At 42.2% G+C, this 20,930-nt stretch overlaps 1 protein-coding gene across 2 annotated transcripts in view; it reads right to left on the reverse strand.

Moving 5' to 3' along the window:
- The window catches only part of OVCH2 (ovochymase 2), a 27,293-nt gene extending 7,223 nt beyond the window's left edge, over positions 1 to 20,070 (reverse strand). For both annotated transcript variants that reach the window (XR_013393207.1, XM_028730771.2), the window contains exons 1-16: positions 19,191 to 20,070; positions 17,383 to 17,489; positions 15,781 to 15,872; positions 15,306 to 15,478; positions 12,721 to 12,816; positions 11,414 to 11,565; positions 10,361 to 10,556; positions 9,472 to 9,495; positions 9,194 to 9,284; positions 8,961 to 9,094; positions 7,560 to 7,700; positions 6,345 to 6,475; positions 4,339 to 4,432; positions 3,372 to 3,503; positions 3,199 to 3,279; positions 131 to 317 (exon numbers count right to left, since the gene is read on the reverse strand). Coding sequence is in view for 1 of the 2 variants with exons in the window: in XM_028730771.2 (XP_028586604.2) it covers positions 131 to 317; positions 3,199 to 3,279; positions 3,372 to 3,503; positions 4,339 to 4,432; positions 6,345 to 6,475; positions 7,560 to 7,700; positions 8,961 to 9,094; positions 9,194 to 9,284; positions 9,472 to 9,495; positions 10,361 to 10,556; positions 11,414 to 11,565; positions 12,721 to 12,816; positions 15,306 to 15,478; positions 15,781 to 15,872; positions 17,383 to 17,489; positions 19,191 to 19,395 (2,036 nt within the window). In the remaining variant the exon portion in view is untranslated. The remainder of the gene's footprint in view (positions 1 to 130; positions 318 to 3,198; positions 3,280 to 3,371; positions 3,504 to 4,338; positions 4,433 to 6,344; positions 6,476 to 7,559; positions 7,701 to 8,960; positions 9,095 to 9,193; positions 9,285 to 9,471; positions 9,496 to 10,360; positions 10,557 to 11,413; positions 11,566 to 12,720; positions 12,817 to 15,305; positions 15,479 to 15,780; positions 15,873 to 17,382; positions 17,490 to 19,190) is intronic.
- Positions 20,071 to 20,930: the final 860 nt, after the last annotated feature.

Consider the following 20,930-nt stretch of genomic DNA (forward strand, 5'->3'; position numbering starts at 1 on the left):
ACACTTATCAATATGTAGTCATAAGTACACATCCATAGGATGACACTCTAAATAATGCATTTGTTAATGTGCTTTCCAAACTGTTCAGGCGCTGTGAACTATTGTTGCTAAAGCATAACATAGTACTTACATCCCTTTGAAACAGTGAGCAGCAGTCACCACCCATGTGCTTGCAAGAACTGCCCCTCCACAGATGTTTTCTCCCAAAATTTGTATGCTTGCCTGCCAAGGCCAAGAATATGGTACAGCTTCTTCGCCTCCAACTATCCGACTGAAAAGAAACCTGGGCTGGTTGGATGCTACTCCACAAATGTCAGCTGGCAACAGAGAAAAGAGGAAAAGCTATTGCACATTGGAGAAAACAACAACCAACAACTTGTGCCTATTACGGAATAAGGCTGCCCACATATAAGTCTCACCACTCCTCCTCTCTCCCTTCTTTTCTTCCCCACCTTTATACTGTATACAACACTCAAATGTACAAGATCTGTAGAACAGACTTTACAACCTGAAAAAAACACAATGCACGTACTTTTGTAAACCAAGAAAATCTTTAATAAAAATAGTTTTTTAAAAAGGGGTTGGAAGGAAAAAGCTGCCCACATTTGGCTGATTCTACAGAGGCAGCTTCTATTTAATATGAAAGTCCCACTGGATTTAGTAGGACTTGCAGGCAAATGATAGGATGGCATTTCAGCCGTGGCTAATGAAGCAGTTCATTGGCCAGGACAACCAGCAGCCACAGCATGGTGATGATGGAGGAGGGAGCCTATTCATCTCTCTCTCTCTTTTGGTTCCAGGAGCCACTACTGGTGGGAAGGAGCAGCTATCCCTGGCAAGTTTACATTTGCTGACCTTAGCAGCCTGCTTAGTCCAGGAGTCAGCAAACTTTTTCAGCAGGGGGCTGGTCCATTGTCCCTTACACCTTATGGGAGGCCAGACTATATTTTGGAAAAAAATAATGAACGAATTCCTATGCCCCACAAATAACCCAGCGATGCATTTTAAATAAAAGGACACATTCTACCCATGTAAAAACACACTGATTCTCAGACCGTCCATGGGCTGGATTTAGAAGGCAATTGGGCCAGATCCAGCCCCCAGGCCTTAGTTTGCCTACTCATGTCTTACACTAACATAGTAACAGCAACAACTGTTGAATTTACAGACCACTTTGCAAAATAAACCTATCAATGTACTCAGTAAAAACAGAATTAAACACAGGATCACACATCCCAAGAACAATAAAATCAGTTAAACCAGCTCTAAAACAGGTAGGTAGCTGTGTTGGTCTAACGTAGTCGAAATTAAAAAAAAAATTGTCCAGTAGCACCTTATAGACCAACTAAGTTTGTTCTGGTATAAGCTTTCATGTGCATGTATATGAAGAAGTGTGCATGCACATGAAAGCTTATACCAGAACAAACTTAGTTGGTCTATAAGGTGCTAGTGGACATTTTTTTTTTAGTTTTAGTTTTATTTCAACTCTAAAACAGTCAGGCTATCCATACAAATTTGAAAAACAGAACAAGTTCATCAGATATAAAACTGATCTTCCATAAAATGACTGGGATGCACCTCGGGGAAAGCCTTCCTAAACCAAAATGTCTTCCGTAGGCACCTAAACATCGTCACACGAGGTGCCTGTCTGATTTCAGCTAGTAATTGATTCCAGAGAGCTGGAGCTGCAACACTAAAAGCCCAATTTCTAGTTCAGGGTAAGTGCATCTCTGGGGCATGTGGTATTCTCAGCAGTGCTCCATCTGAGGAGCGCAGTTCCCAGGTAGGGATACAACGGACAAGACTTTATGGTGGTGCCAAGTTTTTTAGGGTTTTAAATGATCAAAGCAAAATGTGAATGGTTCCTGGTAGCATATTGGCAGCCAGTGCATCTCCTTTAGCAGAAGCATTACATGGTGTCAGTGGGGTACCCCAATCAGCAATTTAGCTACTGCATTCTGAGACAGCAGCAGCTTCTAGGTTAAGTCAAAGGGAATCCCAGAACAGAGCATCCTGCAGTAATCCAAGGTCACAGTGGCCAAGCCATCTCAGTCCAGGAACAGCTGCAGCTGCCTAACCAACCAAAGCTGGCAAAAGGGACCCTTAGCCACCAAGGCCACCTGTTTGCCAGGAGTTAAACTCAGTTCACTGGCCCTCATCCAGCCCACAGCTGTGGTCAGATACTGGTCCAGAGCCTGCATGACCACTCCAAGTTCAGACATTATGGAGAGACAGAGTGATGCATCATCAGCATACTAATAATACTTTGCTCCATATCCCCCCAATGATCCTTCCAGGTGTCTTCATACAGATGCTAACTAACACTGTGATAAGATAGGGTCCTGCAGCATCCCATAGCATAAATGCCCCAGGGTGACTCTATGGAATCGACCCTGCAGGTAGGACCAGAACTACCATAAACTACCCTGACACCAGTTTCACAGAGCTGGTCTGAGAGGACACCATGGCCAATGGTATCACAAGCCACACTGAGATGAAGCAAAATAATTAAACTCTCCTTGTTTTTCTCCCAGTGGAGGTCATTTATCCGGACAAGCTAGGCTGATTTGACCTCTAAACCAGGCCAACCAGACTGAAATTGGTCAGGGTAACTTGTTTCATCCAAGAATGCCTGCAGCTGTTCTGCCATAACCTTCTCAGTCACCTTCCCAAGAATCGGTGTATTAGAAATCGGCCAATGACTATTTCAAGTGCTACCCCTTTCACCACGCCCTGAAGCTGCCCAAGGATGTCTTGCTGGCTAGGTTTTGTTTACCATGATCCAGATTGAGCATGATCAAGATTCACGCTTGTTCTGCATGAACTATGGGATCAATATCGCTACAGAGTCATACAACTTTACCCTCAGAATGTGTTATAAACAGTGAGCCACAGAGGGCTCCAAGGAAACTCCTTCAGGCACCAGGAACCTCTGAACTGTTTGGAGGAGCTCCACTAGTTGACTAGTAGAGGATACAATGGAGGCACTGAAGTCTGCAATATATTTTGGATTTGTCTAATTAGGAAAACACATTTTCCAGCCAAACTTGGTGTGTATGTAGAATTTATAGAATATCTAGAATACCTATAGAATATCTATATAGAATATCTACAAACCAAACCCTGGACTCCTCTCTACATTCATTTTGCCCCTTTCCCTTCTCCTACCAAAGGATACCTTCACAGAAGATGATTTACCAGGAATGTCAGTTTCATTGGAGGCATCACTTATTTCCTCTGGAAGCATTACTTCACTGCTCAAATTTGATATGTTTAGATCTAGTTTCAAAAAGAAAGAGGGGAGAGTCATTGTCAGAATTCCTCAAATCAACTTTCTTCTAGGGCTAGAATAATCCTCCATTTTCCATTACCTGCAACAGAGATGAACAAAAATCTGGCTTTGAATCCACCAAATGTCTCTGTCTCATCTGAATGAAACTTGACCAGCATGGTACTAGAGGAACTCACAACTGGTGCTGGGACAGCAAATCCACAGGATCGAGCTAAAGAAGGTAAGTGGCAAGGTTCACAGCAGAACAGAAACAACTTCCCTGCATCTCAGCATACAAAACGTTAAATCAAATGGGTGTCGTAAAAAAATTGGCATCCTCTGTGCTGAAAAACATATCAACATTGGGTCAGATCCCATTAAACTGATGCACCACTGAAACTCAGTGCAGTGAGTTCCACTAGTGAAACAGGACTTCTCCCCTGCATCCTCCACAAATCTGCTCAGGGGGGTTGGGAGAACCCCCATAACAGAAGGAGAGGCAGGGGAGGAGGGGGAAAGTGCTCTGTCTATTAAGCAGAAATGCTTGCACTAAAATGCTTGCTCAGTGTTGTATTACACCCTGTGTGTTAGGTCACTGCTACTATTTCCTTGATATAAATTAAAGGAATTTGTAGAGTGAAAAAGTATCATGGACAGTTTCAGATATTGACTAGAGGTTTCCCTGTGAGTTTTAATTGTGTGTGTGTGTGTGTGTGTGTGTGTGTGTGTGTGTGTGTGTGTAATGCAAGATTAGCCAAATAGTGAAAAACAATGTGACTACATGTGATGGCAACTGATCCCCTTGTTTAAAAGTGCAGCCTACCCTAATCACTTGAAGAAGACTCACTCACTTGAAGTAGGGATGGAGGCCAGTTCTAAGAACCAGGTGTGTACATGGTGTGTAGTGAAATGAATCCATTTCTTGCAGCGTAGCCACACCATCCACTACTTTCCCCCCAACTGAATTTATTTTGGGTACTGAAACCCAACTGGGAAGAAAGGGATCCTGGCAATGGACTCAAATCTCATTTAGTGCACAGCATTAGAAATAAGTATAAAAAACAAACCTATTTCATTATCCTTTGCAACATTTTCATACACTGTCACTGAGTCATAAGTGCAGTCTTCATTTTCCTCCAGTTCAAAATGTTCATATGTGAGCTTCAAAAACAAAACAAAACCAACAGCAAAAAAACTTGAAGTTCATCAAACACAAAGAGGTTTAGTTTCAGATATTTTTCATATTGGCTATAGATCATTCAGGAGTGTTACCAAGGAAACTAAATTGCTGCCCTGCCTATGGCAAGTAAGAAAATACTATTTAAACAAGGCATAGATTAATGCTGCAATAAAGGCTGGAATAAATGTGCACATGGAGCACACTTCAGATGCTTCAGATGCACATGGAGGCTTACTTCAGAATAAACATGCATAGGATTTCTCTGCACATCCCCAAATGCAAACATTATAATTTATTATAATTTACAAATCAAAGCAGATCTACAGTTTATGCCTGACTGCAGTCTACAATGCTTGCATGTATCAAAATGTGGGTAGCAACCTCTGGGGCCCCAAGGTCTTAAAACATTTTTAAAATTAAAATGTTGTCAAGTCTTTAAAAAGAAGTTTAGAGATCATTGACAATTGATGTGCAGTCCTACCCTAAGCCTTTTACTCAGAAGGAAGTCCGGCATGCATAGTAAAAGGTAAAGGTACCCCTGCCCGTACGGGCCAGTCTTGACAGACTCTGGGGTTGTGCGCCCATCTCACTTAAGAGGCCGGGGGCCAGCGCTGTCCGGAGACACTTCCGGGTCACGTGGCCAGCGTGACAAAGCTGCATCTGGTGAGCCAGCGCAGCACACGGAAACGCCGTTTACCTTCCCGCCAGTAAGCGGTCCCTATTTATCTACTTGCACCCGGGAGTGCTTTCGAACTGCTAGGTTGGCAGGCGCTGGGACCGAGCAACGGGAGTGCACCCCGCAGCGGGGATTCGAACCGCCGACCTTTCGATCGGCAAGCCCTAGGTGCTGAGGTTTTACCCACAGCGCCACCCGTGTCCCAGCATGCATAGTACTGCAGCCTTAAAGACGAATTCATCCATAATTTCTATCAAGGAAAAATAATCTTAAATACACTTTTATCAGGAACGTAGTATGTTGTAACACATATTACAAATATAAAAGGAATAGCTATTATCTTTATGAAGAGATCACACAACACAAACCACACTCAGACATCAGTTCCAGTGAATTACCGGTAATTGGGACTCACTCTTAGGGAAAGTGCATAGGAGTGCAGCCCAAATGTCATTGTAGTCACTAGAGACCTCCGATAAGATGTTGTACAGAAATAATGTAAATTCCTCGGGAGTATTAACAGATAAGACATTAATACTTGGGAGCAGAGTACACCCCAACATTTTAGAATTGCAAATTATATTGGGGTACTGGTCTACGACAACATTTGTAGAGGAATGTGATGAAAGATGGCTGGAGATGGTTGCTGCCAGAAAGAAAAAGAGTATACTTCATTTTCTGGTGTTTGAAATTCATATTTGGGAATGAATTATTTATTTACCACAAGAATGTAAACAGAGGAGACAGCATCACATACAACCTACACCCCTATATTACACGAATATAGCAAAAGTGTCAGTGTCATATAAAACTACACCCAGTTTGAAGATAGACAGGTTCAAAAGACACTGAAACTAGAAAAGAAAGAAAGAAAGAAAGAAAGAAAGAAAGAAAGAAAGAAAGAAAGAAAGAAAGAAATCCACACACATTGGTATTCAACTAAGATTTGCTTAGAGGAGGTCTATTGGAATTGATGGATCTGCCTTAGTCATGTTCATGAAGTTTTACCCTGAGTAAAACCTAGTTGAATACTACCCACCTGCATTTAAATGATATCCCAATGCAAGATATTATATGTTAACTAATAATAAAACAGCACCAAAATAAGGCAGCCTCATGAGCGAAATGTTACATTGCTTGTGAAGGTTGGAATCAAACTTAGGGTGTTCAGAGGAAACCCTTTGTGCTGATATCAGTAAATCAGCCCTGCCTTGTACCTTGACCACGTGGTTTTCTGGAGCTTGAACAATCCATTGACAATCTGCCAGATTATTGTAAGCCTCGGGGTAGTGCATGCTTTGTACTGTTCCTTCCTCAAAAAGTATGGCAATAGATCCACAGCCAGAGTCTAGAAAGACAGTGAAGCAAAAGTAAAGTGAGACAATTTAAATAGCCCCTTGGCAAACTATAAACCACTGGAAGCTTTTGTGTGCTCATTATACTTATACAGTAATACCTCGGGTTAAGTTCTTAATTCGTTCCAGAGGTCCGTTCTTAACCTGAAACTGTTCTTAACCTGAAGCACCACTTTAGCTAATGGGGCCTCCCGCTGCCGCCGCTGCACAATTTCTGTTCTTATCCTGAAGCAAAGTTCTTAACCCAAGGTACTATTTCTGGGTTAGCAGAGTCTGTAACCTGAAGCGTCTGTAACCTGAAGCATATATAACCCGAGGTACCACTGTAGTAAAATATAAGGTGGTGGTTGTTTTATTTATTATTAAAGGATTGCTTCAATCGACTTCCAAGAGTTAATTTTGTAATAAGGAAACTTTCTAGATATGGGTATTTGAAGAATAGGTAGATGGTTCGGTTGTGCTTGCCCTTGATTCTTATAGAGCAAGGGTGGCCAACTCCCAAACAGACTGCAATCTACTCACAGAGTTAAAGACTGGCAGTGATCTACCCCCTTCTTTAGGGGTTCAGGTCAAAGTTGTTGAGCTGCTTTTAGGGAAGAGGAAAGCCCCGGGTTTTGGGGTGCAGGGCAATAAATGTTGAGCTTTCTTTAGGGGAGCCAAACTTGTTGAGCTTCTTTGGGGGGAGCCAGTGATCTACCAAAGACGTTCAGTGATCTACCAGTAGATCACGATCTACCTGTTGGATGTGCCTGTTATAGAGTCATTTTTTCCTCCAGAGGTCTTCAGAGCTAAGTCTGTGAAGGACTCATGCGGTCCACATATTAATGATTGTGTAACTGCTCAGTTCTTCACCATCAAACCCTTCTGTATGGCAAGCCTGTGTTCTAATTGCATCTCGATCAATGACTGCTAAAGCTACAAATCATAGAATCTCCCTAGAGCACTCCCATGTAAGGACTGGTAAGGTACAAAAAAAGTATCGCAACTTATAAAGTAACAGATCTAGTGCCTGTAATCCATATATATTGTGAAGCCTCCTTGGCCTCTCATATATTATTAGAAAGTATTGATACTTACCTTGAAGAGAATCTGGCTCAATAGTTTGGTATATCATAGAGAACCCAGATCCGTGTTCTTTGTTATCAGATACAAATTTTAGCGTTAGGCTATTGGAACCAACCAAAATCGGTAACGGGGGCTCCTTGCCACAGAACTTCCCTGAAAGACGTTAATTTTATCAATGTAATTTTGCTAATATTTACTGAGTGGTTCTGCTAATGTGAGAAGAACCTGCTTCTGAGTAGGTATGCTTAGGACCATAGTATTCAAGCCAGTGGTGTGTGATCAGTGGACATGGGAGACTAGTCCCCTAAATGTTCCCCTGGGGCCTCCTTCCTAAAATCCAGGTAGCTTAGGGAGAGAGGCGCAATGCTCCGATGAGTCCAAGAGTCCCCCTCCGCCATCTTCCCAAAGCCCACCCAGCTTGGGGAAGGAGGCAGGAGAGCTCCAACATACTGTCAGAGCACTGGCATCTCCTTCCCAAAGCCTGGGAAGCTTCTGTCCAGTTTAGGGAGGGAATCACAATGCTTGTCAGGATGTTGGAACATCCCACACGCAATATCCCCCCACCCCCTGTCACCCTTGCAAGCTGGCACCTCTGGTTCTAACTGTTCCCCTTCAAAAAATGTCACCGCACACCACTGATTCAGGCTACCGTAATTTACAACAACAATGTGTAACCTGATGGCTATATAAGATCCAGAAGGAGAAGAGTCAACCCAAAAATGCTTTAATATACGTCAGGTTCAACCTAGCATTTGTATCCAGATTTCAGCTGTGTTCATTGCGGGCATCTTAGTAGCAAAGCTTGTTTTGGGTGTCTGCCCCCGAAAACACCTCTGAATACTCTGTCTAAGTGTCTGGAGCATCATTACACATGAAATTCCAAAATCCCTTCAGAAAGGAAAAGCAAGGTCAGGATCGGGCCATCTTAAGCAAGCAAGAGAGGTGGATAACTCTTTCCTGCCTTCTTATTCTCTGTTCAGCTGGCCACGCACCATTTTCAACTGTAACTTTCGTCAACGTGAAAGTGAGTTCAGTCAATGTGGGTGAGGGCCCTCCAACATCAATGAGGGAAAGCAAAGAGCAACTCCTCTACATTCGTACCCTCCCCATGGCTGTTGGGCATGGGTGGCCTCACTCAGTGTCAGGCATACTGGGAAGCAAAGCACTACTATGGTAGCCAAGACTTCAGAGGAAAATAGGGGTGATTTTTGTGTCCATGCCACAAAGTCCCCATAGGTGAAATTCCTGTTTGGACAGGCCATTAATGCACATCATGTGTTCACTTCAGTACGGCATGTGCTGGCACCAAATTTTGATATCATATCCAACTTTTCAACTATACAAGAACCGCCTGCTTTTCATTTGGGGAAAAGTGCAGCCTGGTGCCTTATATATTTCGAAGAAGATACTCACCAAGGAGCCTGTTGTCCTTAGAAATCACTGACAAGGCATCATAGTCACAGTACATATCGGATTCCACATCAAAGCGGGTAAAATTCAGCAGTATATGCATTCCTTCTGGGACGAGCAGAGTCCAAACGCACAACCTGGATTGATGCACAAGGACTGAATTCTAGTTGGCAATCAATAAAGCACAGGTGCATGAGACCAGGTACAGTTTCAGAAAAGGGACTTCAGCTACTCACTGGTTGTCCTGGTAAAAATGCTTAGGATGATCAGGGAAAACAAGCTGTCCTTCATTGCCAGGGAGTTTGCCATCTTGCACACTGCATGATGCTGTGATGTGGATATGAAGATATCAAGATTTATTGGTCTAACAGATATGCAGTGCAAAGACAGACAAAACTAAGCATTACGAAAATAATTATTTCTAATCCATACTTTTTAATCATACACAAGAAATCTTGGACTCTGCCAGTACATACTTAGTTCAGGAAGGCGTTTTCCAGCACATTATACTCACCTGTAGAGCTTTTCATTCTGATATCTAATTAAAAAGAAAAAGAGAAATATCCTAGTGAAGAACTATTAATGTTATGGCAAATCAGAAATGTAATAATGAATTTGTAACAACCAAACATCTATTGCTCCCTTTGGGCCTGACTGCATATAACAAGGATGTCCTAAGCAGGTTTCCTCAAACCCGGCCCTCCAGATGTTTTGAGACTACAACTCCCATCATCCCTGACTACTGGACCTGCTAGCTAGGGATCATGGGAGCTGTAGACCAAAAACATCTGGAGGACCAAGTTAGAGGAAGCCTGTCCTAAGGCAATATATTCATCAACAACTCTATTGGAACAGTTCTAAGTGGAACTCACAGTAGCTGTCATGACAGTAAAGCTGTTGAAATCAAACTGATAATAATAATTTGTAATAATTTTATTATTTGTACCCTGCCCATCTGATAGGGTTGCCCCAGTCACTCTGGGCAGCTTCCAGCATATATAAAAACATAAGGGACTGTACTATCTGCCATACAACCCAGTCAAAGCTCCAATTATTAGTTTTACAGAAGAATCAACTTCCCCATACCACCCCAACAGGTTATGTTTTTCTGTCGGGTTGGCAGTGTTGAAGAAAAGATTTAGGGTTGTTGCCGACAAATTAATCCTGTTCACAAAAGGACTTCCATTTGTGCAATGGAACTTCCATTCCCTCTCCTCCCCCCCTCCCCCAAATGGTCCTGGGGCTTTCTCTAACCTTCTGCAGTAGATTTCAGGGAGATGCAGGAAGAGGAGAAGGAAAGGGGCTTCCACTACAGAAGTGATAATCCTTGTGCAAATGGGAAAACTTTGCTGGATACACGCCTTAATATGTGAATTAGGCAGAAGGTGATTAATATTGACTACCGGTGTCGATATGTTGCTGAATCCAAGGGAGCACCTTGGTAAGGTCTGTAAAAACTCCTGGTGTTCCTCTTCTGTTATACTTTTTTTTTAGGTTTTGCATCCAGCCGCGAGCACACCCATAGCCCCATGAGGTCACCCCAACCAGGGTCCAAGAACCATGTTCACGCATGCACACCAGAGATCCCCCAGAGTCACCCTGCAGGGAAAAGAAACATATCCAAATGAGACATATATAAAGCACTGCATGCAAGTATTTTAAGCGATCCTTCAAAAGTACACCCTGCAGTTGTCCAATGGACAGGACTGCGCCTGCCATGTGTCAGTTTGAAGTGATCTGTTTAAGGCAAAGCTATGAGGAGGGGGGGGACGTGGGTGGCACTGTGGGTTAAAGCACAGAGCCTAGGACTTGCTGATCAGAAGGTTGGCGGTTCGAATCCCTGCGACGGGGTGAGCTCCCGTTGATCGGTCCCTGCTCCTGCCAACCTAGCAGTTCAAAAGCACGTCAAAGTGCAAGTAGATAAATAGGTACCGTTCTGGCTGGAAGGTAAACGGCGTTTCCATGTGCTGCTCTGTTTCGCCAGAAGTGGCTTAGTCATGCTGGCCACATGACCCGGAAGCTGTACGCTAGCTCTCTCGGCCAATAAAGCGAGATGAGCGCCACAACCCCAGAGTCAGCCACGACTGGACCTAATGGTCAGGGGTCCCTTTACCTTTACTATGAGGATGGGGAACAGGAACATAGGAATGCAAGAATTTATGTCTGAACGCTACAGATGTTTTCATAGCATTGGCTGTACCAGTGGGATGGGACACCATTTGAGTTTTGCTTCGGGCAGCAAAATGTTTTGGGCCTGAAGTGCTTGTGATGGACTGCTGCTTCATGAAAAGGAGTCTAACAGTGGGTGTCGAGAGTGGAACCTGGGATCTTCTGCATGAAAAGTATGAGCTCCATCTCTTTGCTCTGTTCTTCCTGCTGGGAAGTTTCCCCACCCCATCACAGAGATGGAAAGGCAGGCAGGTAGATGGGAAGAAAAGGCTCTTCATTTTACCAACCTGGCAGGCATCCTTTCCACCATCTGGAAACCCAGCACACATTAGAGTGTCACCCCGAACAGGTTTCTTTAAAGTTGACAATGCTCTAGAACATTCGCTGTGGTCTAGGATGGGCAACTCCACTTCATGCAGGACTTCAGGGAGGATACCATCTAGAAAACAAGCACACCAAAGGAAACAGTTTTATAGCAAGTTACACTATTGGTCCATTTATTCTGACAGCAGCTCTCCAGGACCTCGGACAAAGGTCTTGCCCCACCTTTTATTTCTTTTAACTGGTGATGCCAGGGCTAGAACTTGGAAGACCTTCTGCACGACAAGCAGGTGCTTTGTAACCAAGATAGGTTCCTTTCCACAAAATGCCCAAGGCAGACAGCGAATGGTGTTGGTGGAGGAACAGTACATTAGAGCGAGGGAGACAATAATTTTTTCAGCCATTCATTCAATGTGGCTGCCACAGAAAAATATGCCAAGTGACACTACAGGAAGTAGAGCCAATACAGTGGTACCTCACAAGACGAATGCCTCGCAAGACAAAAAACTCGCTAGACGAAAGGGTTTTTCGTTTTTTGAGCTGCTTCGCAAGACAATTTTCCCTATGGGCTTGCTTCACAAGACGGAAATGTCTTGCAAGTTTGTTTCCTTTTTCTTAACACCGTTAATACAGTTGCGACTTGACTTCGAGGAGCAACTCATAGAACGCGGTGTGGTAGCCTTTTTTTGAGGTTTTTAAAGACTTTGGTGATTTTTGAAGCTTTTCCAAAACTTTCCCGACACCGTGCTTCGCAAGACGAAAAAAATCGCAAGACGACAAAACTTGCGGAACGAATTAATTTCGTCTTGCGAGGCACCACATTGCGGGGGGGGGGGGGATATAGTTATGTCCTTCCTTCCTTAAGAAATTTTCAACAAAACAAAAATAAGAACAGGCTTTTGAATATCTCTTTACAGCAGTATCCAGTATTTGCTCACTAAGAAGCTTTAATAATGACATCAATCTGGAGTTGAAAGTTGTACACTGGAAGAAGAAATGTTTTCCCAAAGCTCCTTAATTGTGAGAAGGGTCACCTTTCTTGAGCCTCTTCAGTCTGTCATTGCTTCTCTCTTCTCTGCTGTAACGGCTTCAAAACCACTCCCCGCCCCCCTTCTCATTTATTATTGTACCTTTGTTTCAGCATATAGGAAGTCTTAACCAGTTGGGGATTGTGTTGCAAAGGGATGAATCACAAAACATGAACTTGCATCAAAAAAATTTACACAGCTGCTTTGATATGGCCATGCTTCCAAAAATAATAGCTTAGGCTTACTTTCTCTTAGGCGACCCCAGCCAGAAGTGACACATATATATCCTGGATCGAACGTTTCATTGGGTTCAGGAAGACATACCGGCCCAACTGTTGAACCTGCCATGAACACAGTGGCATATTGGAATATTAATGTGTGACATATTAGAATAATGTTAATTTAAGTCCCAACCCTTTTCAGCTCCAAATAAAAAGCAACATCACATAAACTGTTAATTTTTTTGGTTTTGTATGCTTCTCAAATGTATGTAACTCAGAAAAACCTGAATACAAGCCCTTTCTTTCTCTTATCCATAAACAAGCCACAAAGAAATACGGTTCTATAGGACCATAAAGATTACTGCAAGATCCCCATATCTCTCAAGTCCCAGTCCCATACAGCAGTGTGTGAGCCATTTTCCCATGATGTGACCCCACTTTGCTTAGAAAATTGCCTTATACCACATTATTCTACTGGTTTATCTAGCTTCTGGCTGTGTATGACTTTAAAGCACATTCATAGTGCATTTCCTGCCCCCTAGGCAAGAATTCTGGGCACTGTCATTAGTCTAGTGCTGTTGGGAATTGCAACTCTGTGAATGCCCAGAATTATTTGAGGGAAAGAATGTGTTTCAAATGCACTTTAAAGTTTTAATATTGTCTACAGTGACTGGTGGTGCTCTCTCCAGGGATTCAGGACACAAACAGTAGTTACTAGACCTTTGCAGCCCTTGCAGTCTGCACAGTGGGAGCTATGCTCTGAATCCACCGGATAAATGGGTGAAAAAAACACAATTATCAAGGACATAGAAGATCAAGTCTTGCTGAAGAAAGATCAGCATGGCTTCTGCAAGGCTAAGTCCTGCCTCGCTAATCTTTCAGAGCAAGGATGAGAAAACTTTGTACAGTAGGCTGCATTCTAATCACCCAAAAGTCAGAGGTTACTAAAACACACTCACATCCAGGCCAAGCAAGGGACATTATCTACACAGCTATCAAAGGAGAGGGTGTCTTGTTCATCCCAGTGAGAGAGACAGAGAAGGGGAGATGGGATATGCAGAGCAATCATATTTAGAAATAAAAAGGTAATGGTAAAGGACCCCTGACAGTTAAGTCCAATCACAGACGACTGTGGGGTTGCGGCGCTCATCTCACTTTACAAGCCGAGGGAGCTGGCGTTTGTCCGCAGACAGTTTTTCCAGGTCATGTGACCAGCATGACTAAGCTGCTTCTGGTGCAATGGAACACCGAAACCAGAGCAGTGCATGGAAGCACTGTTTACCTTCCTGCCGGAGCGGTACCTATTTATCTACTTGCATTTTTTGTCGTGCTTTCAAACTGCTAGGTTGGCAGGAGCTGGGACTGAGCAACGGGAGCTCACCCCATTGCGGGGATTTGAACCACCGACCTTCTGATCTGCTTTTTTTGCAAAACAAAAAAAAATGAAGTTTTTGAGCTATTTTTAAGGAAATTCACCAAAATCTACACTTCCGACATGGGTTGCCACTCGTCCAGATCTCCCCAGACATTTAACCGCCTGGGCGCTGTTTCCAACAGTTGAATCTTGGCTATGTCTGGGAATTGTGGATGTACTGCAACTCTAATTTAACTGTATTATGTAGGACCCGCTATGTAGCTAGGATCTCTCCAAAAAGACAATCTCAGTGTGCTAACAACATTCCATACGTCAGAAATTTTGCGGTGTTATCCTTTACAATTTCTCAAATTCCCAAATGTACCCAGGGGTGCAAAAAGATTAGTCAGATTCAGAGACCAGGCTGTTTGAAGGACTGCCTGCTGAGGCATTAAGACAATTGCAGACTAGCTGATACCAGAAATAGGATTTCCTCAGTGGGAGCCCTACATCTGTGAAACTGCCCCCTTGAGAAGATCACTGTACCAGCTGCTTTCGTTGTTTTTTTAAGACCTCAATATTTTTTTATTACTGCTTGTGTTTGTCTGAATTGTATTGTATGGGGACTGAGTGGGGAAACAGCCTCCTGCTAGTCCTTTTAAGTGCATGGCTTTACATGTTGACATTATGATTATTGTCTTCCAGCTCTGCTTGTGGGCTTCCCAGAAGCATTTGCTTGGCCACTGTGAGAAACAGGATGTCAGATTCAGCGGTTTGATCCAACAAGGTTCTTTGGGGGGCGGAGAGACACCTGCTTTGCAAGATCTCTCTCCTCTTTGCTTCCTGTACTCTCAGTTCAGCACACTAGAGAGAGATTGTGAGAAATTACTTGGTGGGCATGCCAGTACTTTCTTTATTTGCCACATTTTTCTTGGCAGCCGATTTGGCAATGGCCACAGCTTGATTCATGACCAAGTCACATGACCCAGCTGGCATGCTGAGAGTGGTTGAGTTGTAAAGCTGGTCATATGGCAAATCAATCACACTACACTCGCCTTAAGAAACAAATTAATCTACACAGTCCACAATATCCCCATCAATTTGGTCCTAGGAGTTCTCCTGAATAAAGCAATGAAAAGGCACCAGTTCTGGCAATGAAATTTGTGATTCACCTATGCTTTGTGATAATAAATTATTTTCCCTTGAGTATTACAAATAATGTTTATAACAGGCAGGTAATTGTAGACAAGATTACCATATTTAAAGTGACCGTTCATTCTCAGAAGGGCAATGTCATAATCCATTGGTTTCTTCACATTAAATTTTGGGTGTCTGGTGATAGATTTTACATGTAGGGTTTGCTCTTCCTCCTCTTTATGGCGCAAATCATGCTCTCCAGCAGTTACGGTCAGGGAACCAAGCAGGTATCTGCATAGTGGTAGAAAACCATTTAAAAAAAGGGGGGGGGCTGATTTTCATCTTTTGAAACAAAGCCAAACAAAATACAGAAATAGCATCACATAGCACCAAACCCTAAATATTTCATTTATGCATTTATATTTATTTTATGACTTTATATACTGCCCTTCAGTAGCTGCTTTCAGGTGCAGTGCACATTTTTTAAAAGCTATGAAAAATATATAACAAAACAACAACCTGGAATTTTTGGCCTTCAAGTGAAATTCCCCATCTGCACCTGCTTACAAAAGAATGGAATTCTCTATCTGTACCTGCTTACAACGCAGTGAGCAGCTGTGATTATCCACTGAGAGGAAACAAGGGTTCCTCCACAGAAATGACGATTATTTCGTTTCAAGGAAACCTGTGCCATAAAGAGAACATGTCACATTAGAAAATGCAAACCTTTTCTTATTGCATCTGCAAAAGCAAGACAGAAAACAGAAGAGGTGACATGCATGTCCCAACATGGTGACTGCTGGCATTCACATTTGAATGTTTACAATCCTGAATGAATTTTGCTAATGTCTGAAAATAGAGGGGGGGGGGTGTATGCATGCACACACACACACCAAATTACTAGGGATATGCAGCAGAAGTGAATGCTAACTATCACATTCTCCTATAGAACTCTTACTTTTCAGAGCTTCTCAATATCTGTCTTATAATGCAAACATTCACATGCAAAGAAGTGATAAGGAGACAGTACTAAAATCATCCTGCCACCTTAGTATTTTTCTCCCTCCCTCTCTCCCTATGTTTCAGTGAATGTCTACATTTACATGTTAACCTTCATGCTCATCATATCTTAGTCGTTCCCTGTAGCAGAAAGAATGAGGGGAAGGGGAAAGGAGACAAAATAAGTATTATGTGGAATATTGGAACCAGAAGTACTGCTGGAGATTCCCATAGAAGCCTGTGTCAAAGTTGCCAGGCATGTGGGGTTTTTATTTATTTTAGGAAACTTCAGATAAATGGTCCAAGGAGGCTCGGTGAAGCAGAAGATGACTCATTCTCAGTCCCCTCTCTAGCTAGAAGGAGGCAGCAAGCTAGCTGAGAACAGAAAACAAAAGAAGCATTCTGGGGCAATTAGATTACAAGACACATACATAGAAGCTGGAAAAGATCAGGGCCTTTTGGGCTTTTGCTTCTTTCTGGAGATCTGATGTGGGGAGGCAGTCTTGGCTATCATCTGTTTAAACACTTAAGCTGTGTCTCCCCCTATGTTCTACTTGTATATCTGCAAAATTCTAATATTACAGGGCACTCATTAAAAAGAAACACTTCTTTTACCACTGATTTTTGATCTGAAAGACCTGTTTAAATAGTAGACCATATACTCTTACAGACTCCCTTTCACTGAAAACTAAGGTTACAATCCTAGACCTTGTTTACTTGGGTGTGAGCTCAATGGGTCTTACTTCTGAGTAGACATGCTTAGGGTTGTATTCTCAGTGTATCTTCCGATGGGGTTTCATAGTATTTATTTTTTTATTAAATTTATATCTTGCCCTTCTTCCCAAAGGGAGTTCTGGGTAGCAAACAACAAGTGACTTTGTAGGCAATATATGAATCACAACCGTTTTCCAGCAACCAAGAGAGAATGGTGATTCTTGCCACCTTCAAGCAATACCCTGTTTTTTTGGTCCGTCCTTCCCCTCACATCCATGATAAGCTAGGCCAGCCTTCCGCAAAAGTCTACTGACTTCTAGATATTTGGGGCTACAGCTCCCATGAGCACTAGTCAGCATGGCTAATGGGCAGGGATGATGGGAGCTGTAGTCTGGGATATCCAGAGGGCACCAGGTGGAGGACTGCTGAGCTGGAGACCTTAGATCTTGGACTAAAACTGTAACTGGGAGGGAGATGCTCACCTGCCATGGGTGAGAACCTTGTTGCACCTGGGTCCCGCCAACAATCCGAGAGAGATAGCTATAAAGATGCCATGAATTTGCTTCCACTTTCTGCCCACACTTGGAATCTGGAAGGCATAAGAACAAGGGTGCAGAAAAGGGAGGGGGAGGGCAAGACATCTGGATGTCATTCTCCAGTTTTTTGCATAAGATGCCAAATAACTTTTCACTTCCAGATGGTACTAATTGAAGTTTTCCCATTAATATCTAATAATCTCTATTATTTCTAATCTTAGGCTGTTATCCTTCATCTATGTATGTCAGAGTAATCCTACTGAACTCAGTATAACTTACTTCTGAGTAGAGAAGGCTTGCACTGCAAGTCACTATGAACGCAGTGAGTAAAACTCAAGTAACTAGCAAAAACAATCAACACTCAAGGTTCTAAATTTGAGAAGTGCACTCAAACTTTGTGTTTTCATTCTGCTGGTTGACCTTCGCAAAGAAAAATAGCTCAATATATATGTGTATGTTTAACAAACATAACATCTATGCACAGACCTCTATAGAAATGGTCTTATTGGGATTTTAGATGGACTACCTTTATCGAGCAGGGGAATAAAAAAGAGAACCCAGGCTTCGGGGGGTGTTTGTCATAGCTTATTTTGGAAATATACACAGTGGTTAACAAGTTACATTCTCATGCCAAATAGAAGTGAAATATCTTCAGAAAATTGAAATGGAAGTGAAATATCACTCTCCGGAAAAGTTTGCTATAGCTAGAAACCACTGCGAAGTTATATCAGATTTGGCTTTATCAAAGGTCCAGCAGCACTTTTGTTTGCCTCTATGGCTTCTATCTATCACATAAACATCAAAACTGATATATGAATAAGTAAAGTTCAGAAAAATATACCGGTATTCATTGCTGTCATACAAAGTTTCACGAATAGCCTATGTCCAGGATCATAAAGGAAGTATGCACTACAATACATTTGTTATTCTTTAAGAAGAAACAAGTGATTTCATTGTTTTGATGCATGAATTCCACATGGCAACTCTTCTGAAAAATTATAAAGTTGATTCATATACAATACAGGCATGTCCAAAGTCTGTGGCAGTTCATTTCCTGGGGTAAAATCCTAAAAAAAAAAACCCTCAACAACTTCAACCCTTTAAAAAGCTCAACAACTTCAATCCTAAAGAAAAGATTAACAACTTTGGTCGGCCCTCACAGCCCTTCACTTCATTAAATCTGGCCTTCTTTGAAAAAAGTTTGGACACCACTTATACATGCAATGGCTTGCTTTTCTTGCATTACACTATGCATGTAGCTGCTGTCACAGGGCATTTGAATCCGCTCCTTAGGCAAGGCAATTTGGACTAGGGGAGGGAAATCACTCCACCCCATGCAGAAGAGCTGCAGCTGGGGTGAAGTTGAGAACTAAAAAAAAAAAAAGCTTCTAGATTGCTACTATTTTTGAGTGGGATTCAATCACACAGGCAAATTCAGGTTTCACACTTATAATGGATTGGAAAGTCTTGCACAACAATCCCACTTCCTCAAAAGACTGAACTTTCTGCAGTAAGGAAAGCGAGGGGGAAATGCACTGGAAAATGCGAAATGACATTGTGTCGATGCAAGTGTTATCAAACCTCCGCACAAACGGATCAGAATGAATGCTCATTAAACAGCCAACGTCTAATCTCCCTCAAAATAAACCAGGCTGGGGGCACTCCGAGCGAAGATAACATCTATTAATCATGCGGTAATATGGATCTATGCCGTTAGAAAACATTTAAAGACAAGCACGAAATCATAGCCATACCTTGCTGATTAGACACTGGTGCAGAGCTTCCTTCTCTAAGATACACTGTCCCAAGCATAAGTAACAGCAGATCGCCCGAGGACACTGGCATTTTCAGGCTGTAAGTGACTAAGTTAAACAGCGTGGAGAACTTTATAGTAGCAAAGAAGAAGCTATAACACAGTGGGAGAGCAGTAGCAGTATAATTAAAGTGTAGGTTACTCATTAATCCAGCTGTAAAGCTTTTAACCAGGCATTACTAAATTTTCCCACATTTAACCAAGCATGATTCCTTTTCAGTTCTCAAGGGACTGTGGGTTTAAAACAAAAGCCTGCTAAATACTGAGTTTGACTGTCTCAAGAGATCAGCCTATACATTAAAAAGAACAATAAATGCAGACCCCCCTGGCTCGTCATCACACAAAGTCCTTTACCAGCTTAGCTGATTATTTAGAAGTCCAGTTTAATTACAGCTGTTTCCAAGGCTATCTGCATCTGATTTCTTTCCTTCTTTTCTTTAATAGATCTGAGAGCAAAATAACACTCTATGTTGACACCACAACCCAAATTAATTTACTAGGGAACCTAATGTGATTGAATCCACTTGAACTTATTACTAGCTTGTTTGGTTAAGTATCTCATCCTAGGAGCACATTTTCAAAAAAACACAGTTGCTAGTTCTGCTATATTTATGCATGGATGTTCTGCAAAATTACAAGATAAAGCCTTCAGTTGCACAGAAATAATAGCCTAAATAAAGGAATATAGAACAGCTGGAGAACCAGTGTAGTAAAGTGGTTAGCATAATGGATGATGACTTGGGAAACCAGGGTTAAAATCCACACTCAGCAATGGAATTAACCTGGCAAGTTAGGGCCAGTCACTATCCCTCAGCCTAATCTAGTAGTAGCAGCAGCAGCAGCAGCAGCAGCAGCAGTAGTAGTAGTAGTAGTAGTATACTGCCCTTCATCCATAGATCTCAGGGCAGTTCACAGCATAAAAGCACAAGATAAAAACACAAAATACATAATAAAAACAATCACAAATGAAACCAATAGCCCCCTCCTCCAACTCACCAAATTGCTGTGAGGATAAAATGAGTAGCAGAAGAATCATATATGCCACTTTCTCAGAGGAAAGGTGAGATATAAATGTAATAAAGTAATATAAATAGCAAATTTAAAAATACAAATGAAACAATCCAATTACAAAAAAAATAATAATGCAGCAGTGGTTTAGAGCCCAGTTCACAGAACTTTTAATGAAGTGCAGCTTGAAACAAATACGTTTTTAACATCTAGTGGAAACTTCTTTATGAGAGAGTTCCAAAGTACAGGGCCTCTGAAAAAGTAGCATCTTTAATGCACACCAATCTGTTTGACCTTGACAGTGCAACTTAAGGACCAGCTGGATTTGATTGGAAGAAAGAAGTCCTTCAAATCACCTTTAAACCAGCCTAAACAATTTTTTAAATTATCGTTGTTATAAAAATTCTGCTAGTTACCAATACAACCAGCGCCTCAACAGATAGCATCAAGTCCAGGAGACCCTCGAGCTGCAGACTTAGTGGGACCCAATCCAGGTCAGGTTGCAAGTCTCAGATCAGAACGCTTCCCAGCCCAAAATATTTAACTGGATTAAGCTTCAGGTTTTTCTCCCAGAAATGAACAAAGCAGTTTCTAACTTTTCCTAGGATTATAAAACAAGGTGCTTTTAGGGTCTGGTCCATTGATGAGACACTATAAAAAGGACCTTAAATCC

The sequence above is a fragment of the Podarcis muralis genome, chromosome 1, assembly GCF_964188315.1.
Source record: "Podarcis muralis chromosome 1, rPodMur119.hap1.1, whole genome shotgun sequence".
NCBI classification, from domain to species: Eukaryota; Metazoa; Chordata; class Lepidosauria; order Squamata; family Lacertidae; genus Podarcis; species Podarcis muralis.